Consider the following 19,627-nt stretch of genomic DNA (forward strand, 5'->3'; position numbering starts at 1 on the left):
GTCATTGAATGATTTTGTTGTAGGATGAAGCTTCCAAACTTGCATCCCGCTGTGAAGACTTGGAAAAACAAAATCGATTATTACATGAACAGCTGGAAAGTCTGAGTGATAAGATGGTGACTTCGATGAAGGAAGCCATGCCAACTGCAGTGAACGTTTCTCTCAATGAGGAAGGCAAATCCCAGGAACAAATCTTAGAAATTCTTAGGTAAATTTAGCTTTAGGCTCCTTCTCTCGGTGGTTATAAATTCAGTTGCCAAATTAAATAGTTCTGTATTATGTTGTATTTGAAGGATAATGTATAAAATCTAAGTGCTTTTTTGCTAGATAGGAGGTGGTGGTTCTACATCAGTAACTAATAGAGGAGATTTCTTTCTACTCCTAGGAAAAAAACTATAAGTCAATTACAACAGGAAGCTAAATCAGGTTTTAGCAAATGCGTTTAGCAGAAAGTTTCGTAGAGGCGATTTTTTTTTTTTTTCTCCTCATTGTGGTTTTTAGGGGGTTATGTAGATTTTCAAGGATTTTTGTCTAGGATTTTCTTTTTGATCTTTCTGAACCAATCTCTGTACTGAGTAGACCTTCAGAAACAAGATGCTTCCACTTAAAATCTTGCTTTTTCATTGACATGGTGTGTTGTTCATTTTCCTATTGCAGATTTATACGTCGAGAAAAGGAGATTGCAGAAACTAGATTTGAGGTGGCCCAGGTGGAGAGTTTGCGTTACCGTCAGAGAGTGGAGCACCTGGAAAGGGAACTCCAGGAACTGCAGGACAGTCTCAATGCTGAGAGAGAGAAGGTGCAGGTATGGTTGGATATCATTGCTTATCATTTCAATAAGGAGAGAGGGCTGTTCTCTGTGTTCTACTCTTTGTCTTTGCTGCCTGTGCCCAAAAATGAAGTTTTGGAAGACTTGGGAGCTTTTAATCTGAGGTTGCTGTATAGCCAAATGAAAGATCTTGTTCTGAGTCCCATGAAGCAGCATGGCAATTCCAGAATCCCATAAACCGGGAAAACAAAGATAGTATGTCTTTCCCCACCCCCCCACCCCCATCTCCCATTTCTTAAGTGATATTTACTTCTTCTGAGTGTACACGTGACATAATGAATGCCATGATAGCTTTCCAAGATTTGTTATGCCAGATCCAGGTAAATATATATGCACGTGCAAGCAAAACAAATGACTGAGTTAAATTTTTTCAAAAGGTAACAGCAAAAACCATTGCACAGCATGAAGAATTAATGAAAAAAACTGAGACCATGAACGTACTGATAGAAACCAACAAGATGCTAAGAGAAGAGAAGGAGAGGCTAGAACAAGAGCTGCAACAAATTCAAGCCAAGGTTAGTACTGAGATTCATGTAAATTTTTCAGATGTTCCAGCTGATGAGTTAGCGTCTGGATATGCCATTGCTAATTACAATAAATATATGATTTAGATTGTGATTATTCCTTTACATCATACACAAACGAGGAGTCTTTCCCTTTAGAATTTTAAAAGACATTGGTCTGCCTAGACTATTGCAAAGTTTAGTTTCATTTAAATGAGACTGAAAATCCGCATTTGGCTAGAGGTATACCAGTAACAAGGGTATTATTAGCAGATAAATGAACAATGGCGCAGGCATACAAATAAAGCCAACCACAGCTTTATTAAGATTTTAAGAGGGAGATACATGCTTCTTTCCATCTTTGCATGCCAGTTAATGGAATCCAGTGCATTGTTGCTTGACTTCTAACCTGTAATTAATAATCTGTTTCCTGTACCAATGTACAAAGAATCTAAGATTGTGAAGTCGTGTCTGTATTCTTTTTTTTTTTTTGTCTCTCTCTGTGGTCTCATCCCCAGCTCTTGCTCCTTGTCCTTCTCCTTGCCCCCAGCTGGCCACTGGAAGGCAGAGAGCTGAGAAAGCAGCTGTATCATGACTTCTTGAGGGTGCTGGTTTTGCTCTCTGTCCCTCTTACCATCATTGTTCAAGGCCTACCATATTCCATCCCCTTCAGTTTCATAAGATCCAGAGAGTTTGATCCCCAGTTGTGTTTTTTTCAGGTACGCAAGCTTGAGGCAGACATTCTACCTCTGCAAGAGTCTAATGCTGAACTGAGTGAGAAAAGTGGAATGTTGCAGGCAGAGAAGAAGCTGTTGGAAGAAGATGTTAAACGCTGGAAAGCCCGGACTCAGGTGGGGAATGCGTGTTTTCAAAGAAGATGTTGGGGGGGGAAAGACCTAAAAAAAGTTCTAAATTTTTTTAAAAATGACAGCAAAAGAAATGTATTTGAACTATAAAGCATTGTTTATGCAGCTTCAGAATGGGCTGTTCTAATTCATAGGCATTCTAAATCAAAATGCAAAAGCAGTAGCTCTAATTCAAAGAGATTTTCTGGATATAACTGTATAATCATTTTACGAAAATGCAGACTTATTTTCTCAATCTTTCAGCATTTATTGAGTCAACAGAAGGACACCGATCTCGAAGAGTATCGGAAGCTGCTTTCAGAGAAGGAGGCAAATACCAAGCGTATACAACAAATGAATGAAGAAACAGGCAGGCTTAAAGCAGAAATAGCCAGGTGCGGTATAAGTCAATTAGTAAAAAGTTTTGTGTGAAGCAGAGTATTTTAAAGCTGTATCTGACAGTGTAATTTCTTAACTGTCTCCATGCAACTATGGAACCTTTGGTATTCTTACTGTAGCTTGATAATACACAGGTAAAATGAAGTGAGAATTGTTTTGGAAGCTGTCTTTTAGCTGAACTTATTCTAAATTAACATATTGTAGAATAATTTATATTCTACAAACACCCATTTGTATTGCAAAATCCTAGAAAACATAATTTACTACAGATAATGCCTGTGATTTTACATAAATGAGCAATATTGAAATGTATTAACTGTTTCAAACATCTCATGTGCATCTTCCTCCAATCTCTTGTTATTTAGAACAAATGCATCCTTGACTACAAGCCAGAATCTTGTTCAGAGCCTGAAGGATGAAGTAACTAAAATAAGAACAGAAAAGGATACTTTGCAGAAAGAACTAGATGCTAAAGTGGCTGACATACAAGAAAAAGTGAAAACCATAACGCAGGTCAAGAAAATTGGGCGCAGGTACAAGACTCAATATGAGGAGCTGAAAGCACAGCATGATAAGGTAGATAAGCTTTTTCTTTGTTTGCAAAGAAATGCTATAAAAGGTGTATGGCTTTATCTGGAGTCATGTATGATCTAGGTAATGATCGTCATGTTCCCCGAATATACTATATGAGTACTTACCTGTGAAGAGAAAAGGAGAAAATTGCATTGTTTATTCTGCTGTCAGCTCTAACTGCCAGAAGGCATGAGCTGCATATCACTTCACACTTCACAGCATTCTTACAGAACTTCAGAGTTCATTAGAATTCCTGGGGTTTGCCTAGAACTTTTTAAATGATCACTTTGCACGCAGAAGCAACTTGTGAAAGTAATGACATGTTAATCAGAAAATACCCTTTAGCCTGATACCGCTTGGCATATTTCAGATGGTTGCCGAAGCATCAACTCAGTCTTTTGTAGAACAACAAGAAGAACAAGTTTCTGTCCAGGAAGTACAAGAGCTGAAAGATACTCTCAGTCAAGCTGAAGTGAAAACAAAGGCTTTGGAGACTCAGGTTGAAAGTTTACAAAAGGTAAGAACAGAGTGAACAAGGTAGGAACAGTGAACAATTTGAGTGCTGTACTCTACCGCAATCTTAAATACGTGACTGTGAAGAACGTGAGGGTGTCTTTCTCTGTGTGTGCACACATCCACTGTTTCTTGGAATAAATGAGTGGGAAGGAGAATGCTATTCAGCGGTTACATTCAGAGAGGACTGGACTCGTCTATGGTTGATGAGAAGCTTTTTAACCTTAATACAGTGGCCAGCTAATACTAGGTTCTTGGAGCTAGTTAGGCTATATATTTGCCAAAGTAGCTGGTTATGGCCAACTCTCTCTCTCTCTCCCCCCCTTTCTAGACTATAGCAGAAAAGGAAACTGAAGTTAGAAATCTTCAGGAGCAGATAACGCAGCTACAGTCAGAACTTGCTCGTTTTCATCAAGATCTGCAAGAGAAGACTACACAGGAAGAACAGCTCAGGCAACAGATCACTGAGAAGGAAGAGAAAACTAGGAAGACCTTGCTTGCGGCCAAGCAGAAAATTGCACAGTTAGCTGGTATTCTACTTTTTCTGTCCTTTAGGTGTCATCTTCTGTTCGGGTTTTTGATTATTCCCATGGAAAAGCATTTAGAAAAGTTGCTTGGGAAAATATGACCTGCTTCATATTTTACTTAAAAAGTTTTTTCTGGATTAGATGTTACAGGAATTGTTCTAAAACTTAAGTTCTAATTCCTTCAGGACATTATAAAAGTGTATAACTAGCTGTATGCTGAGGGGAGGAAAAGGTTTTGCTTAGTTTTGGCCAGCCAAGGTGATCCTTTTGTTGATTAGAGCAGATTGACCCTACTAGCAACTTCGGTAATTCTCCCCTTCCCTCTTGCCTTCCCTAAGTGTACAGGTGCAAAACAAACTGCCTCTTCTATTTTTAATTGATCTTGAGAGCAATGATGGTGTAAGACCTTGCTGAAAACACCTTGTTCTTTTGTGACTACTTCTGCATTTCAATTTTTATTTATATATGTTTATTACATATTTTTATATTTTTAATTAGAAAAATGGCATGTGAAAGATAGAATTACCTCTCAGAACTCCATTAATAGCTTAAGATTTCGAAATACTTCAGTAACCTATCAAGACAGACAGGCATTCAGCATGCAGACTTAGTAGGCAGCTTTACAGTGGCAAGGCTGGATTCTTTCCTGTTCGATTAGGTACAAAAGAACAGTTAACAAAAGAAAATGAAGAGTGGAAGCAAAAGAGCAGTTCATTAGAGGAGCAGAAGACTGAATTGGAGGTGCGAATGAGTGCACTCAAATCCCAGTATGAAGGTCGAATCTGCCGTTTAGAAAGAGAGCTTAGAGAGCAGCAGGAGCGACACCACGAACAGCGAGACGAGCCACCAGAGTCTACAAACAAGGTACAAAATCGTTTTAGCTGTGGGAGAGGAAACAAACTGCTCACGTCTCATGACTGAACACGAGCAACAGCTCTTAGTACAAGCACCGCTGTCCAGCTTGGTTTGGTTTTGTGGATACAGTAGTTAGGATTACTTTACATGACAGTGGGTTTTTTTAAACGCCCTAAATTGCAGATGGAAATTCTTGTCATAGGATTCCTACACTTTTTTTAAAATAAATAAATAAATACCAACGAGCCCAACAAACTGTGTGCTATTCAAGTTCCACTGTCCCCTGGTTTTGGGAATATACAAGTTGGCTTTAGTTAAGGGTTCAGAACTTAATTTAAAAAGTTATTTCCTGCCATAGCGCGAATTCCCAGTGCTAACAACCATACATGTTCCATCATTCACTGTGAATCAGCCAGTGAACTGTTTGCACTCAGCTCTATTTTTGCATTTTTATCCATGTGTTCAGTGTAATGGGTTCTGCCTGCTGTTGTCTCAGTAGCTTCAGGAGACACCTGAGAAATTACTGAACTGGTTTACGTATTTGGTATGACTGGTATGATTTGTTTTGGAGAATTTGCAATAGTCGTGGAGTCTGGCTAGGCCTGCTAACAACTATGTTAGAGAAATTATTGTTAGTAGAGAGATCTGTATTTTACCAAATTGCTCGCTCTGTTTTGTTTGTGCATGGCATGATTCTTCTGTTTCTTACGTAATAGGTCCCAGAACAGCAGAGACAAATCTCACTCAAGTCTACTCCAGCTTCAGGTGAAAGAGGAATGTGAGTCGAAGGGTTTGGGGTTTTGCAGATTTTATGTGGTTGGTGTTTCTTGGTTTTCTCTTTATCTAGTTGCTCTTCTCTTTAGTAAACCACTGGCTTTTCACAGTTTTTCTTAAGCAACTTTGAAGATACTGATTGACATATGTTCCTCCTGTTCTCTTAGCTACATTTAATCAATAAAGTTTTTAAACTGTGAAATTGTCATATTAACCACCAGGAACATGGTGTCTGGGAAACATAAAAGATTTTTTAAAATGTTTTCAGACTTGAAGATTCTTGAAGTTGTGTTACCTTTAACCTTTTCGGTTTTGAGGGGGGATCTTCCTTGAGCAAGAATCTCAAACATGAGAAACAAACTAAATAGATGATGGCTCTAACAACAGATAAAATAGTCAAACGACTAAGCTCTGAAATGGGAAATGTTACTGGATTACTAAGCTTAGATAACTAACTCCCTTTCAGTTTTTATGACGGCATCCATTGAGAGCAAGGCTTTCAAAAATGCCTCTTAAAACTTGGCTGATCCTTGTCTCAACCAAGAGATGATGTTGCTCTGTATTCAGTGAATCAGTGAGTTTTAATGTAAGATGTATTGCTCACTGTAATAAAGACCCAGCACAGCTAATAGTATGAGCTACATGCTACTCCTTTTGATCTGCTTATAGATTTCTAGTTGATTTCCTTTGAAGAAACCTGTCAAATCTCTAAGCTGGACAAAATGCTACTGATGGCATAGTGGGTCTGTCTTTTTTAACTATAAACAAATTTTGGAAGACAATTCATTATGCCCTTGTCACGCTTTTACATTTTAAACCTTTAAAAATTAGTACTTCTGGCTAAGATAATGTATTTACATTCGGTATTTTTAAAATCTGCTTTCTGCACTACCATGATGAAACCAATATCCTGTTTTTCAGTGCAAGCACTTCCGATCCGCCAACAGCGAACATTAAACCAACTCCTGTTGTGTCAACTCCAAGTAAAGTGAGTGCTGCTGCAATAGCTGGGAATAAGTCTACTCCAAGAGCCAGTATCCGTCCAATGGTTACTCCTGCTACAGTCACTAATCCTACCACTACTCCAACAGCCACAGTTATGCCCACGACACAAGTGGAGACTCAGGAAGGTGAGCACTTTAGTATAGTATGAGGACCTACAGTAATCATAAATGCTACCTTTGCCTTGAAATCTCGGTAGTTAGTAGTTTGAAAGTACCTCAAATAGTTTTATTGTCCCTGCATCTCTTTCAATATTGCACTTTTGTGACCACTTCCATTGCAACCAAGTTCCTGATTCCCCAACTGCAGATGAGTATCAGCAATGTTAACTCAATCTGCAAAACACTGAATCTGCTTATTTAGGGCATTCTGCAATGGAGAATGTGAACTGTACTGGACAATATGAAGACAGTTGAATGTGCTACTGTTTGCCTTTCAGCTATGCAGTCAGAAGGACCTGTGGAGCACGTTCCAGTCTTTGGAAGCACTAGTGGGTCTGTGCGTTCCACCAGTCCTAATGTTCAGACATCTCTCTCTCAGCCCATCCTGACTGTTCAGCAGCAGACTCAAGCAACTGCTTTTGTGCAGCCCACTCAGCAAAGTCATCCTCAGATTGAGCCCGCTAATCAGGAGCCATCCCCTGCCATTGTAGAAGTTGTACAGAGCTCTCAAATAGAGAGGCCCTCCACTTCTACAGCAGTGTTTGGCACAGGTTGGTTTTATTTTATAGGCCTACCTTTTTGAACAGTTCCTTTTAAGTAGCTCCATTTGGACCCTTGTTAAACCAGGCCTAACTTCAGCAAAAGAATTTGCTCTCTTTTTTTTTTCCCCCCTCCTTAGTTTATTGCACGTTTTACAAACTTCTGAGGTTAGACTCCTTCAGAAATGGCACCTCTGAAATGCTGTTGTCACTGCATTCCTTAAAGTAGAAAATAAAAACTCATGTGTTTATCTATTCAGAGCAGCATTGGAGTTTAATACACTAAACCTTGCTGCCTCTGTTTCCGTGATACTGTTGGAGGAAGGTTAATGTTAGGAGTCATGGGTAAGCTACTTATGCTGAAATATGAAATACAGAGAAGAACTCTAAAGCTACTCAATGTGATACTGTTGCACATCTGTTTGCCCTACATAGTGTAGATTTTAAGCATGTTTATTCCCCAAAATACGCTTTTGTAAGCTGCTTTTTTTGTTTCCCAGCTGCTACTCTGTTAAACTTTTAGGTCTACTTGTCAGAAGCAAAGAAGTTGGAAGAAATTTTTCCGTTGTACCCTGAAGCTTATGCTTGGGTCAGTTAGGTTGTGCATATTGGCCCAAGGGCATGAGACTTGTAACAAAAGGGGCTGGCATTTTCATGTCCTAGGAAACGGCACAAGGTGATTCTATCTGATTCTGTTTGTTATCATTCAATGCAGAAAAAGAGACGATCTTCCAGAGTAAAATACCAAACCTTTTGATTTTCTGTTTTGCCCATTTGTTGTTCTGAAAATAACTGAGAGGCTCTTTTAAGTTTCAGCTACCCCAAGTTCTTCTCTATCTAAACGTCCACGAGAGGAAGAGGAGGACAACACTGTGGAAAACTCAGACCAAATTTCAGAGGAAACAGTGGACGTACCTCTTCCAAAGAAACTGAGAAGCATACAGAGAGTTGGACCTGAGGTTTGTGAGAACATAAAATGCTAGTACTTAATCTGTCACTTTGGAAGATTTTAATGGGAAGAGGCAGTGGATTAATTACTTCGGAGCAAGTCAGTTAATTCTTAACGTGACTTTTTAATCTGTTGGGGAGGAAGCAGTTATTTTTGGATGTTGTAAAAGGCAGAGGTTATACCAGTTGCAGTGAGTGATGCAAATCTTAGTGAACTGTAGGGTGGAAGAGAAGGGGCCACATCCTAGCACTGAGGATGAAGAAGTGAATTTTTCAGTGTGGTCTGGGAGGTCATTATCTACGGTTATTCTGGAATAAAGTACAGTGTGCTTCAGGAGAAGCTAGGGGAGCAAAGATGAGATGTTCCATGGAGAAGCTTAGAAGAGATGCATGTGATAAATTGGTGGGAGGGAATTGGGATATCCTGCAAGAAAGGAATGAACTTGAGACAGAACCTCACAGCAGGCAATTCGTGAACAATGTTAAGGAAGTCAAAGATATTTTATTAACTCTATATGGGGGGGATGTTCCATAACATAAAAGGGCAAGGTTGTGTCTGATCATTATCACTTAATTAGCTGAGCAGATAGAGGTGGAATGGGAAACCCTGAGGGTTGTTTTTTCTGGTCCTGGAAGGGTTTAGAGACACTGAGTAGAGTGGGTCCAGTGGACTGGAATGGGGAAATTGTATTTCTCCAGGGCAGAGAAATCCAAGGTGCTAGATAAAAGCAGAGCTAAGGAGTAGTAGTAGAAGGGGAACAAAATGTTGCCCGTGATCTTTGTGGGAAAAGAAAATTTTTTTAAAAAAGTAAACAGTTAAAGAATCAAACTTTAGGATTAATGATGTGTTTTAAACAAGAAAAAAAATATGTTCTTTCAGGAGGAAGTGACAGCAGAAGAGAGCACTGATGGTGAGGTAGAAGCTCAAACATACAATCAGGACTCACAGGACTCAATTGGAGAAGTAAGCATATTTCAAAAGAAAAAAAATCTTCATTTCAACATGTTCAGTACATTTAGAAATGAAATCTCAGATCTTGCAGATTTCTAGTTGAAGAAATCTCTTATAACCATTTAAAGTTTAGACTTCACATGTTCAAGGATACTCAATTTTTATTGCGCTCTGCAGTTACCTATATAAGTAAAATTCAGAATGTTAATGAAGCTTTGCAATTGTAATTCAGTGTGGTGTCCTAGTATGCGTAACCCCAGTTTTATATAGTGAAACTGAGGTGTAGAGGTTAAATGAGTCACAGTTGTAAAATGGAATTGGAGTTTTCAGTTCTTCGCTTATTCTCTTTGCTTTCTGGCTTTTCTTTTACAGAAAGATTTGATAAATCCTTGAGCAAGCTTAATGTTAGATGGCTCATGATGTGATAAACAAAGGAAAAAAGTTGGGTTTGTTCTAGTTCTGTAAAAGGCCTATCGTAGCTGTGTTAGGAAAGCCAAATATAAGTGAAAACCATTAATTTAATCTCCTTTCACCTCAGCAATGAGCAGAAGTTAAGGTAATTCTCTGCCTTGGCAGAACCTCATGTTGAGTCATGGAATCTATTTTCTTTAAGCATTGGTGGGTACGGAGTCTGTAGTCAGTCATTTTTTCCCTCAACCTTCACATATTTAAAAGGTATGACCAACGTTTACCTCCCCATGAAATCCCAGCTGTGTGCTTTCTGTTCCACAGGAATCTTCAAATGTTCTTTAACAATTCTAGTTCTCAATGTGATTACTTAAATTCTGCTGCTAGACAGCGATTTGCAACATTAAAGTGACATGTTCAGAAAATAATAGAACCTAGTTATTGTACCTAGATCAAAAGTCTTGAATGCTACAAAACGTATGTGGTAGAGTCCCAAATTATTTGTTTTTAAGAGGTTGTGGGGGACTCTCCCTAAAGTTGTTTTGTTTTTTCCTGAACACTACTAGTCATACTTTCCAGATTCAGTTCAAATGTTTTGAATGTGTGCTGAATGGAAAGATAACTGTTTGTTAGCTCTGTGTCTGGCTATCGTGTGAATTGCATTACTGTTCCTCCAGAGCAAAAACAGCAGCTCAGAGTTCGTGCTGAGAAGAGCGATGGTTGTTCCTTGATCCTGGGGAGACTTCTAGTTGTCTGTAGTTGATTGCTGACAGTCATCTGCAGCATTCTCTTTTGTCCTCTCCTGAAGCAGATGGGTAAACATTTAGAGGGCAGCTTTTTAAGCATGTGCATTCGAGTGCATCATACATGAATACAGTATCGCTAGTGATGGCCCCCGTCCCAAATCAGATTTGGAAGTGTGCTTGTGTTGTAGAGCAGGCCTCCGTTTGGTCGACGTGGAAACAGGAAACGCTTAGAAATACAATGGACATTTTCCTGAAGAGCGTTCTAAGAATTGTATATATGTGCTGCATTTCATTGTGTTTCTTCTGGTAATTTATTTTCTCTTTTACAGGGTGTTACACAGGGAGAGTACACTCCCATGGAGGATAGTGAAGAAACTTCCCAGTCTATCCCAATAGATCTTGGACCTCTTCAGTCTGATCAACAAAACACTTCTTCATCTCAGGATGGTCAGTCCAAAAGAGATGATGTCATTGTAATTGATAGTGATGATGAAGATGATGATGATGAAGAAAATGAAGGGGAGCAGGAAGTATGTATATCATGGAATTACTTTATGGACTACTTTGTTTATGATTTGGTCTTTGATCAGATGAAAAGCTCACCTGGCAGGGTTAATTTAATAATTTTTTTTTTTTCTGTATAAATAGTCTGTATTTGATGTAGTCTGAATTCTAGTGGTTTTTTAAAGATACTTGCTAATTCAGCTTGATTTTTTTGAAGTCATAACATTTCATTGTACCTCTAGATAATCTAGGAGTAGTCAACATACAAGGGTGGCCTCTGTGAGGAGAGGCTGAGGCTGCCCTGCGCCAGGGACAGCCTCTTCCAGCTGGCTCCGCAGTGGCCCCACTGTGGGACACGGCTGAGCCCATCAGCTGGTGGAAACATATATAAGAAAGCAAAATGCTGCATGGCAGTGTTAGCGTGAGGAGGGGAGGGGAAAAAAATGTGAGAAACAGTCCTGCGAACACCGAGGTTGGAGAAGAATGAGAGGGAGGAGGTGCTGCAGGCATCGGAGCAGGTATTCCTTGTAGGCTATGGAAGAGACCACAATGGAGCGGGTATTTCCCTGCAGCCAGTGGAGAGGACCGTGGTGCTGCAGGTGGGTACTCCCTGAAGGAAACTGCAGCCCATGGAGGAGCAGGCTCTACTGCCAGGGACTGTGGCCCATGGAGAGGAGCCAGTGCAGGAGCAGGTTTATCCTGAAGGATGAAGGTTTATTCCCTTCAGTGGGAATGACCTGCTGCTAGAGTAGTTCTGGAAGGACTGTGGAGAGGACCACGCTGGAGCAGGGGGAAAAGCGTGAGGAGGGAGGAGTAGCAGAAAGAAACTGACCACAACCCCCGTTCCTTGTCCCCTCTGCCCTGCCTGGGGTCGCGGAGGAGGAAGAGGAGTCGGGAATGAGGGAGAGAAGTTAGGCCTTGAAAAGAAGAAAGGGGTGGCAGGAAGGCTTAGTTTTTGTTTTGTTTCTGGTTTTTGTCTATTTCTCACTATCCAGCTCTCATTTGTTGCCAATTAAAAATAAATTTCCCCAAGTTGAGTCTGTTTTGCCCATAATGGTAATTGGTAAGTGATCTGCCTGCCTTTATCTTGGCCCTTGAGCTTTTTCATCTTATTTTCTACCCTTTTCCTGTTGAAGAGGGAGTGAGAGAGTGGCTGGGGGGGGCAGCCTACCACAGCAATCGAAAAATATGTACATCTACTCTGTGGATAATAAAGGCTGAACATCTTCAGAAAGAGATCCACAGACAGGTGGTGCGTGTACAACAACATGAAGTTTCCAGCTTCAGCCTGTGAAATGATTCCACTACCCTTTCCACACTTCCTCAAAGCTGTTTTATGGTCTTATCATAGGACTATGAGGACGAGGAGGAGGAAGATGAGGATGATGATGAAGACACGGGGATGGGAGACGAAGGTGATGACAGTAATGAGGGAACTGGTAGTGCTGACGGTAATGATGGATATGAAGCAGATGATGCTGAGGTGAGATTTGTACCTTTTTTTAAGAATGAATTGGTGTTGCAATGCATCTGTACAGATTTGAATACTTGAAAGAGAAAATCTGAGTATGAATTCATCCCAGAATAACAGGAAAATGCAAAGTACCAGAGCCAGCAACAAATACTGTAGTTGCAAAGCTAGTAAGGCAGTCTTTTCAAAAGCTGGATATTTCATTGCTTGTTATTATTAAATGATGATGGCTGCATTGTTCACATTTGTGTATATATAGATAGGCATTTCTGACATTTCTTTTAAGACTTTCATATATTTTACTTTGTTTACTTTCTGAATACTTTTTTACTGCTTTTATATTCTCTTTACAGCCTATAAGTTGGTTAGTGATAAGTCATATTATGTTTATGTGGTTTTTTTAGGGTGCTGATGGTACAGATCCTGGAACAGAAACTGAGGAAAGCATGGGAGGAGGTGAAAGCAACCAGAGGGCAGCAGATTCTCAAAACAGTGGTATGGTTATTGCCTTCCAAGTCTGTGTCTGTAAGGGGGGAAAATGTAGAAGCTGTTCTGCATGTGTTAAATATGCACTAAAGACCTTTTCAACCTGGAAAGTAGATTCTTTTGAAATACTCTTTTCTGGATATATTCTACATTCCTTTGAAAACCCTGCAATGGGTTTACTCCTCGATACTCCTGTGTGTTTTAGGAGAAGGGAGCACAAGTGCTGCAGAGTCCACTTTTCCTCATGAAAGTTCAAGAGAACAGCAGCCATCATCCGCCTCGGAGCGACAGGCCCCTCGCCCCCCACAGTCGCCACGCAGACCGCCGCATCCGCTGCCCCCACGACTGACTATTCATGCTCCTCCTCAAGAACTGGGTCCCCCAGTACAGGTATAAACTATCTAGCGGTTCAGACGACTTAAATTACTGTATGATTTCTTCTAAATAAAACCCAAGTACTCTGCCTATTGTAAAAATAGATGACATCTCATCCTAAAAATGGTAGCTGAGCAAACTGATTTAACATGTCTCGTCCTGCAGATTAGGGCTGGACGGGGAACATGAAAAGCACTAAGGCACTGATGATGGATTTGTGTCTTGAAATTATTATCCCAGGGTTGTTTCGGTCACTGACTGCTGGTATTTCCACTACAAAAGCTGTTCTTGAGCAGGTTGTAACTCAGACAGATCGGCAGAGGGTTGTATTAGGCTCTGCCCCAATGCAGATTGGGCAAAGGAATGTTGCCATTTGTTTTCAAAGTTAAACCTTTCACAGTCAGCACCTGACCCCGTGATTATGCTTTGACATAGACCTATCAATTTTGTAAATGAAAACATCACAACCTGAATTCTGCAAAAATGTCCTGACTGAAATTATCCTTTACTATTAGCTTGTTCTGAGGCTTGGAGACACCATATTTCTGTGTTCAAGTTTTCTGTCCTCAGCAGAAAGTTGAGTAAAATAGTAATGTCACTTACCCAGAATTTAAACCTACATGATTCTCTTCTGTGGTTAGACCAGGCAGCAGATACGAGATGTGGAGTAGCTGCTGCCACGGTCTGTTCTTTAAGAAGGTATGATGCTGTACTGAGCAGTGTTGTACACCGATATAGAATTGTTACACTTATTTAGCTGCTATCCTTGGCTCTGATTGAACAATTGTATGTTATCAGAGTGCCAGGAAAGTATTCACACTTTGTTTTTTCTTTACTATAAAGAGAATCCAGATGACTCGAAGACAATCAGTGGGGCGTGGACTTCAGCTAACTCCTGGTATAGGTGGGATGGTAAGTATATGAAAGTTTACTACTAAAAACCTGCATTGAGGGAACATTCATAACTCTTGGGATTTACTTTGGTTTTTTAAAGAAGTCTAGCTACTGTCTTCAGGGGTGGGATGGTTTCTGTGTAGCCTTGCAGGTAATATCCTAGTCCTGTTCATTTCTGTATTAATGGCAGGCAAATGCTAGAAGAGTCCCAGGAAGCTAAAGCTCTTCAAAGGAGATTGAATTGGTTTTGTCCAAGATGATTTTAATTACTTGTTTTTAGAATTAATCTTTTAAAGTGGATATGTTACTGGAAAAAATAATAAAATGTTTTCAGCCTCATCCTGAAGGAACAAGGCTAATTTATGCTTTCTGTCTCATTCAGCTAATTTTGAACCCTTTATTCAACCTCAGCTGTATTTGACAGAATGAATGCTAGTTCAGTAAGGGAGGGGAGAGAGAGACCGAGTGACTAAAAAAAGTATCTTTTTTGAGATCAAAGGCATCAGCTCAGATTTTTGATTCTGCCTTTGACACTGCCATCCAATTTCTCATTGGAACTGGCCTCAGTACCTACTGCTTTTTGCCTGGACAGTAACCGAGCACAGGGGAGGGACCTCAGAGAGAGAGGCTTGAAAGATACGGGAGGAAGACAGGGAGATGAAGGGAATGTCTCGTGGAGGGTGAGGGAAGAGGCAGCTGAGGTTTCTGACTGTGTAGATAATGCAAGAACAAAGGACACAAGTCTGTAGGGAACAGGTGATTTGATTGACATTGTGAAAAATCCTCTTGCTAGGCATATGAAAGCAATCCAGATTAAGACCAATGATTCCTATCTATTTATGAATGAGTCACCCTCAGATTCCTTTGTAGTCAACAGGGACAGATGGCACTTTGGTAGGATGGTCTCACGGAGTAGATGTCTAAAAATCCTTTGAAAGATAGGTGCCCTGTGAGTGTGTGCGCTTATTTTGGTTTGGGTTTGGTTTTTTTATTGCCTGTAAGGGCAATCTTTATAACTAGCTCAGATTTACATGTCTGAAATTAGACAAGAATTTTGTTCAAGCTAAATCTATCTTTGTTTTGCTGACAATATGGAATAAGCAAACCAACCTTTAACTTGGCTTGATAGAAACTGGAAATACATTGTAGGCTCTCATATCAGTCTCTTTTTTACCAGCAGCAACACTTCTTTGATGATGAGGACAGAACAGTTCCAAGCACACCAACTCTTGTAGTTCCACATCGTACAGATGGGTTTGCAGAAGCCATTCAGTAAGTAGATGTAAAGGCGAAAGGAACAAAAAAAAAAGGCATCTATTTCTTTCTATTTTTCAGTAGAACATAATAAATTCAGATGAAATGAACTTGTGATTGGAGTAACATGCTGAAACATGCTAAGTTGTATGATAGATAACTGCATCTACAAATAAGTAATCATTGTTTGAACTGTGTGTCATGAAACTTGGCAGCAAATTAGGAGGCAAATCATCTCCAATGTATTGTAACTTACTGATGTAAGAAGAAATTAAGCAAAAAAAAAAAAAAACTAGGTTCTTCTATTTCAGCTCCTCCCCCTCTTCCTCCCCCCACCCCCAAATTACCAATAAAAGTAGGAAAAGTTATCTTTGTTTTTGGATTTGGGATGGTTCTGAACATGTTGAATAATTCACTTAAAATTGTGAGACTTCATAGGGTGAATAAGTAAAGAATATTCTTTTCAGGACTGTTTTACTCATTTCGGATGCAGTCTATGTAAGTTTGAGAAACTAATTGCTATTTAATTAGCAGTAGTTTAGCTGGTTTTTATGGTCAGTATTAATTCATTTTGTCTCGTGCATAATTTGTTCTCTTGGTCAGAAAGTTGTGCGCGTGTGTCCTGATCATTAGAAAAACTGCAGAATTCCTTACATCTTTATGTTGATAGTTCCCCCCAGGTAGCTGGAGTTCCTAGATTTAGATTTGGACCCCCTGAAGATATGCCACAAACTAGCTCAAGTCACTCTGATCTTGGTCAGCTTGCATCACAAGGAGGTAAACCATTTCTGTACTTTCTTTTCCATGGTTGTTAGAGTGAAAACCAAATAATGCAGTCAATAAAATGCAATTCTACTTCAGGTACTTGTTCAAGTGTGGAAACCTGCCACTCTTAAATAATTGTCAGCAGCGAGAGATTAATGGCAAGTGAAAAGATGTTTCCTTCAAGCTGCTACATTTCTACCTGTAACGTGGTTTAAAAAGTAGAGTGAGAATGCTCCTGTGGGTGGGAACAAGAGGCTTGTGAACCAGAGAAGCTGAAATTAGGGCAGATTGCCTGCTGGGCACAAGAAACTTATTTAAGGAGAAATGAAATACTGAAGGAATGGCTTTTAACTTTAATTTTACTGTTGATTGTAGCTTTCCTGTAGTAAAATAATAGGGGAAAACAGGAAATGCAGAGATATCTTTGGGGTGTATCCTTACCTGTACTTTGTCTGTGTCGTCTTGGATGTGGTCCTCAATCAGTCCCTTTCCCCTGTATCCCCGTCAGCATGCGACAATAAGCTGATCTTTGAAGAAAGCTTACAGCAAAGTAATGGAAAAGGATGAAAGTAAACAAATAGAAATATTTTCATCAAGGTTTTACCCTTCAATAAATTATAATTAGCTCTGGCAGCAAGTCAAAATAGCTTAAAATAACAAAAATCTCCATATCGATGTACAAACCACTGGATTTCATCAAGTGTACTGAGAGAAGACATTTAACCTGTTTTTTAGCTGGCTGTTTTAGTTGTCATTAAAACTTTGTGTTGCAGGTTTAGGAATGTATGAAACCCCACTGTTCCTTGCTCATGAGGAAGAATCAGGTGGTCGTAGCGTTCCCACAACACCATTACAAGTAGCAGCACCAGGTAAGTGGCCAGAAATTTGCAGGCTGAAGCACTGACTTTCCGGAAAAGAATTAGATGGTTGTTGCTGTAGTGCTTATTGCTACATCAGGAGGATTCAGTAGCCCTTTGCCCAACCTGCCCAAGATTTCCGTAGATTTTCTGTAGGAAATAAAAACTAACTTAATGTTTATTAAACTACCTTTCCTATACAGTGACAGTTTTTACTGAAAGTGCATCAGCTGATGCTTCAGAGCACGCTTCTCAGTCTGTTCCGATGGTTACGACATCTACTGGCAATCTGTCCACCACTACGGAGGCTGGAGCGGGTGATGATGGAGATGAAGTTTTTGCAGAGGCAGAATCTGAAGGGTAAACTATGACTTGTTTGGATTGCTAAGATTTGATGTCGTGTTAGTTTTAGTGATTTTTCTTTTTTTTTTTTTTTTTTTTTTTTTCATCTAAGTGTGCCTGTGATTCATTTTCAATTTAACCTATTCTGGGAGGCAGGACGGCTCAAACAGGATGTAGTAATTTTGTGAAGTAGTACAATCTCTCCTTTTTGTCTAAACCCAAAGATTTTCTTCTGATTTAACATAGCTAATATAAGAGTCACAAAAAAAAAAAAAAAGATTTCTTTAGTTTTTCAGAATGCAAAGGGCTCTGTAGTAGTCAAATACTGATGGTAAAGGGCCCGGTATGAAGGACTGGGGTTTGTAGAATAACAGCTAAAGCATTCCTGTTTGTTAACAGAGAAAATCACTCCTCGTTACACAGCAAGCATATCCAGTGAAGTCACTCAGGTAAGGCAGTGCGAGTACAAAAGATGTGGCACGAGGAGGAGAATAAGCAGGTCTTCAGAATTTGATAGACAAATTATTTTGTCTTCCACTTTGCAAGTGCAATTTTTAATATTTATAGTTATTACTGTATTTTGTCTCATGATCAAATACATTACTAATCTAAAAGGGGGGATAGGTTATCATTTTGTGATACATATTTTTAGTTTTATTGATTGCATAATAATAAAAGATGTGTAGTTCACAATTTACCTAAACTTTTTTCTACTGATGGCAGGAGGTAGGAGGTTTGGTCATAAGAGAACGAAACGTTACTGCTGCAAGTTAAATATGCCACACAGTTTTCTTGATGCAGTACCAATTTGGACTGCAATAGTCTGCCTACGAGTAGATAAAGCATCGGATGGGTATTCTAGTGTTAAAGTCTCAAATTTTGTTTCTTGCAAAACCATCTAATCTTTAGTGAGTTACAAGTATATGCCTAGAGGACCTGAATGGTTCAGAGAACGGTCTGTAGTTGGGAACAGGCCTTTAGCTTGATAGGAGAGCAAGTCAATCTGTTGCTAGTAGAGAGCAGGTATTTCCCACAGTTTCTGAGTTTTAGTTATCATCTTCTAACGGTTTTCATTTACTAATCAGGGTAAATGAAATGTATACCAAAAAGTGAGCTGCATTGAAACTAAATTGAATGTTTGTGGGGTTTTTCCAGCCCTATAATGCTTTTTGGTTTTTGTCTTCTGAAGACAGAGTCCAAATAATTTGGGGATTGCACCAATGAGCGATCTTTAGGCGTAACCAGTCAGCGGTGGTCCCTCCACTTAATTCTTCCCCTGCCTAAACATAACCCCACCATTGCGTTAGGTGTTTAGTTCTTGTTATTAAACAGCTTCTGTGAGCTTCTCTGAGAGACAATTAATATATTGGATATGCATCTGGAGTTGGGCTGCATATCAAGGAAGTTACGTTGTTATTTTTCTAGAAGCCAGGTAAATATCTCATGATTGGGACGGGGGGACGTGACAACACAGAATGAAACCAGTGAAAATTTCCAGGGAAAGACATTTGCACAGGAATCTTTCTGCTCTGAGATGATGCTTTTTTTTTTCCTGAGCTTTTTGACACTGTGTGAATACACTTGTATGTTTTTCATCCCCCTCCTCCTCTTACAGAATTACTTCAGAAGCAGGCCTAGAAATTGATAGCCAGCAAGAAGAAGAATCAGTTCAAGCATCTGATGAGTCAGATCTTCCTTCGACTAGTCAAGATCCTCCTTCTAGTTCATCTGCAGGTACGGGTTAATCGCTGGAACCAATTGTTTCATACCTTTCCATTAAGTGTGGAAACTTTTTGGACCAGCATCGTGCACTGCTGATAGCCAAGGAACACAAAATAAGATAGAACTCTTAGAGCAAGGTCACATTTTGATGCCTTTAAGTCTTAATGGCAAACAATTTTTACTTGGACCACAGTTAACTAGAGTAGACCACAGTTAGAATAATGCTTCAAGGATCAAAAGTTATTGATCCTTTGGTGATTCTATCCACTATTCTGTGTGATGTCAGCTTTAAAAATGTGTTTTCATTCAATTAAATTGTCAAAGAACAGTAAGTAAATCACTGTTCAGTTACCAGTTTACCACCTAGCCTATTTAGGTGATGA

The 19,627-nt window shown here is 39.6% G+C and overlaps 1 protein-coding gene across 3 annotated transcripts in view; it reads left to right on the forward strand.

Moving 5' to 3' along the window:
• The window catches only part of TPR (translocated promoter region, nuclear basket protein), a 42,552-nt gene that overhangs the window by 19,978 nt on the left and 2,947 nt on the right, over positions 1–19,627 (forward strand). Inside the window, exons 26-49 of one of the 3 annotated variants that reach the window (XM_054834122.1) lie at positions 24–208; positions 658–805; positions 1,207–1,344; positions 2,052–2,183; positions 2,442–2,572; positions 2,942–3,152; positions 3,520–3,666; positions 3,994–4,192; positions 4,848–5,053; positions 5,761–5,822; positions 6,740–6,948; positions 7,260–7,532; positions 8,331–8,479; positions 9,349–9,432; positions 10,904–11,104; positions 12,430–12,561; positions 12,954–13,044; positions 13,241–13,425; positions 14,254–14,322; positions 15,482–15,576; positions 16,229–16,335; positions 17,097–17,192; positions 17,384–17,540; positions 19,138–19,256. In XM_054834122.1, coding sequence (XP_054690097.1) covers positions 24–208; positions 658–805; positions 1,207–1,344; positions 2,052–2,183; positions 2,442–2,572; positions 2,942–3,152; positions 3,520–3,666; positions 3,994–4,192; positions 4,848–5,053; positions 5,761–5,822; positions 6,740–6,948; positions 7,260–7,532; positions 8,331–8,479; positions 9,349–9,432; positions 10,904–11,104; positions 12,430–12,561; positions 12,954–13,044; positions 13,241–13,425; positions 14,254–14,322; positions 15,482–15,576; positions 16,229–16,335; positions 17,097–17,192; positions 17,384–17,540; positions 19,138–19,256 — 3,526 coding nt within the window. The remainder of the gene's footprint in view (positions 1–23; positions 209–657; positions 806–1,206; positions 1,345–2,051; positions 2,184–2,441; positions 2,573–2,941; positions 3,153–3,519; positions 3,667–3,993; positions 4,193–4,847; positions 5,054–5,760; positions 5,823–6,739; positions 6,949–7,259; positions 7,533–8,330; positions 8,480–9,348; positions 9,433–10,903; positions 11,105–12,429; positions 12,562–12,953; positions 13,045–13,240; positions 13,426–14,253; positions 14,323–15,481; positions 15,577–16,228; positions 16,336–17,096; positions 17,193–17,383; positions 17,541–19,137; positions 19,257–19,627) is intronic. The other 2 variants (XM_054834123.1, XM_054834124.1) reach the window with 2 other exon arrangements.

The sequence above is a fragment of the Grus americana genome, chromosome 8 (assembly GCF_028858705.1).
Source record: "Grus americana isolate bGruAme1 chromosome 8, bGruAme1.mat, whole genome shotgun sequence".
NCBI lineage: Eukaryota > Metazoa > Chordata > Aves > Gruiformes > Gruidae > Grus > Grus americana.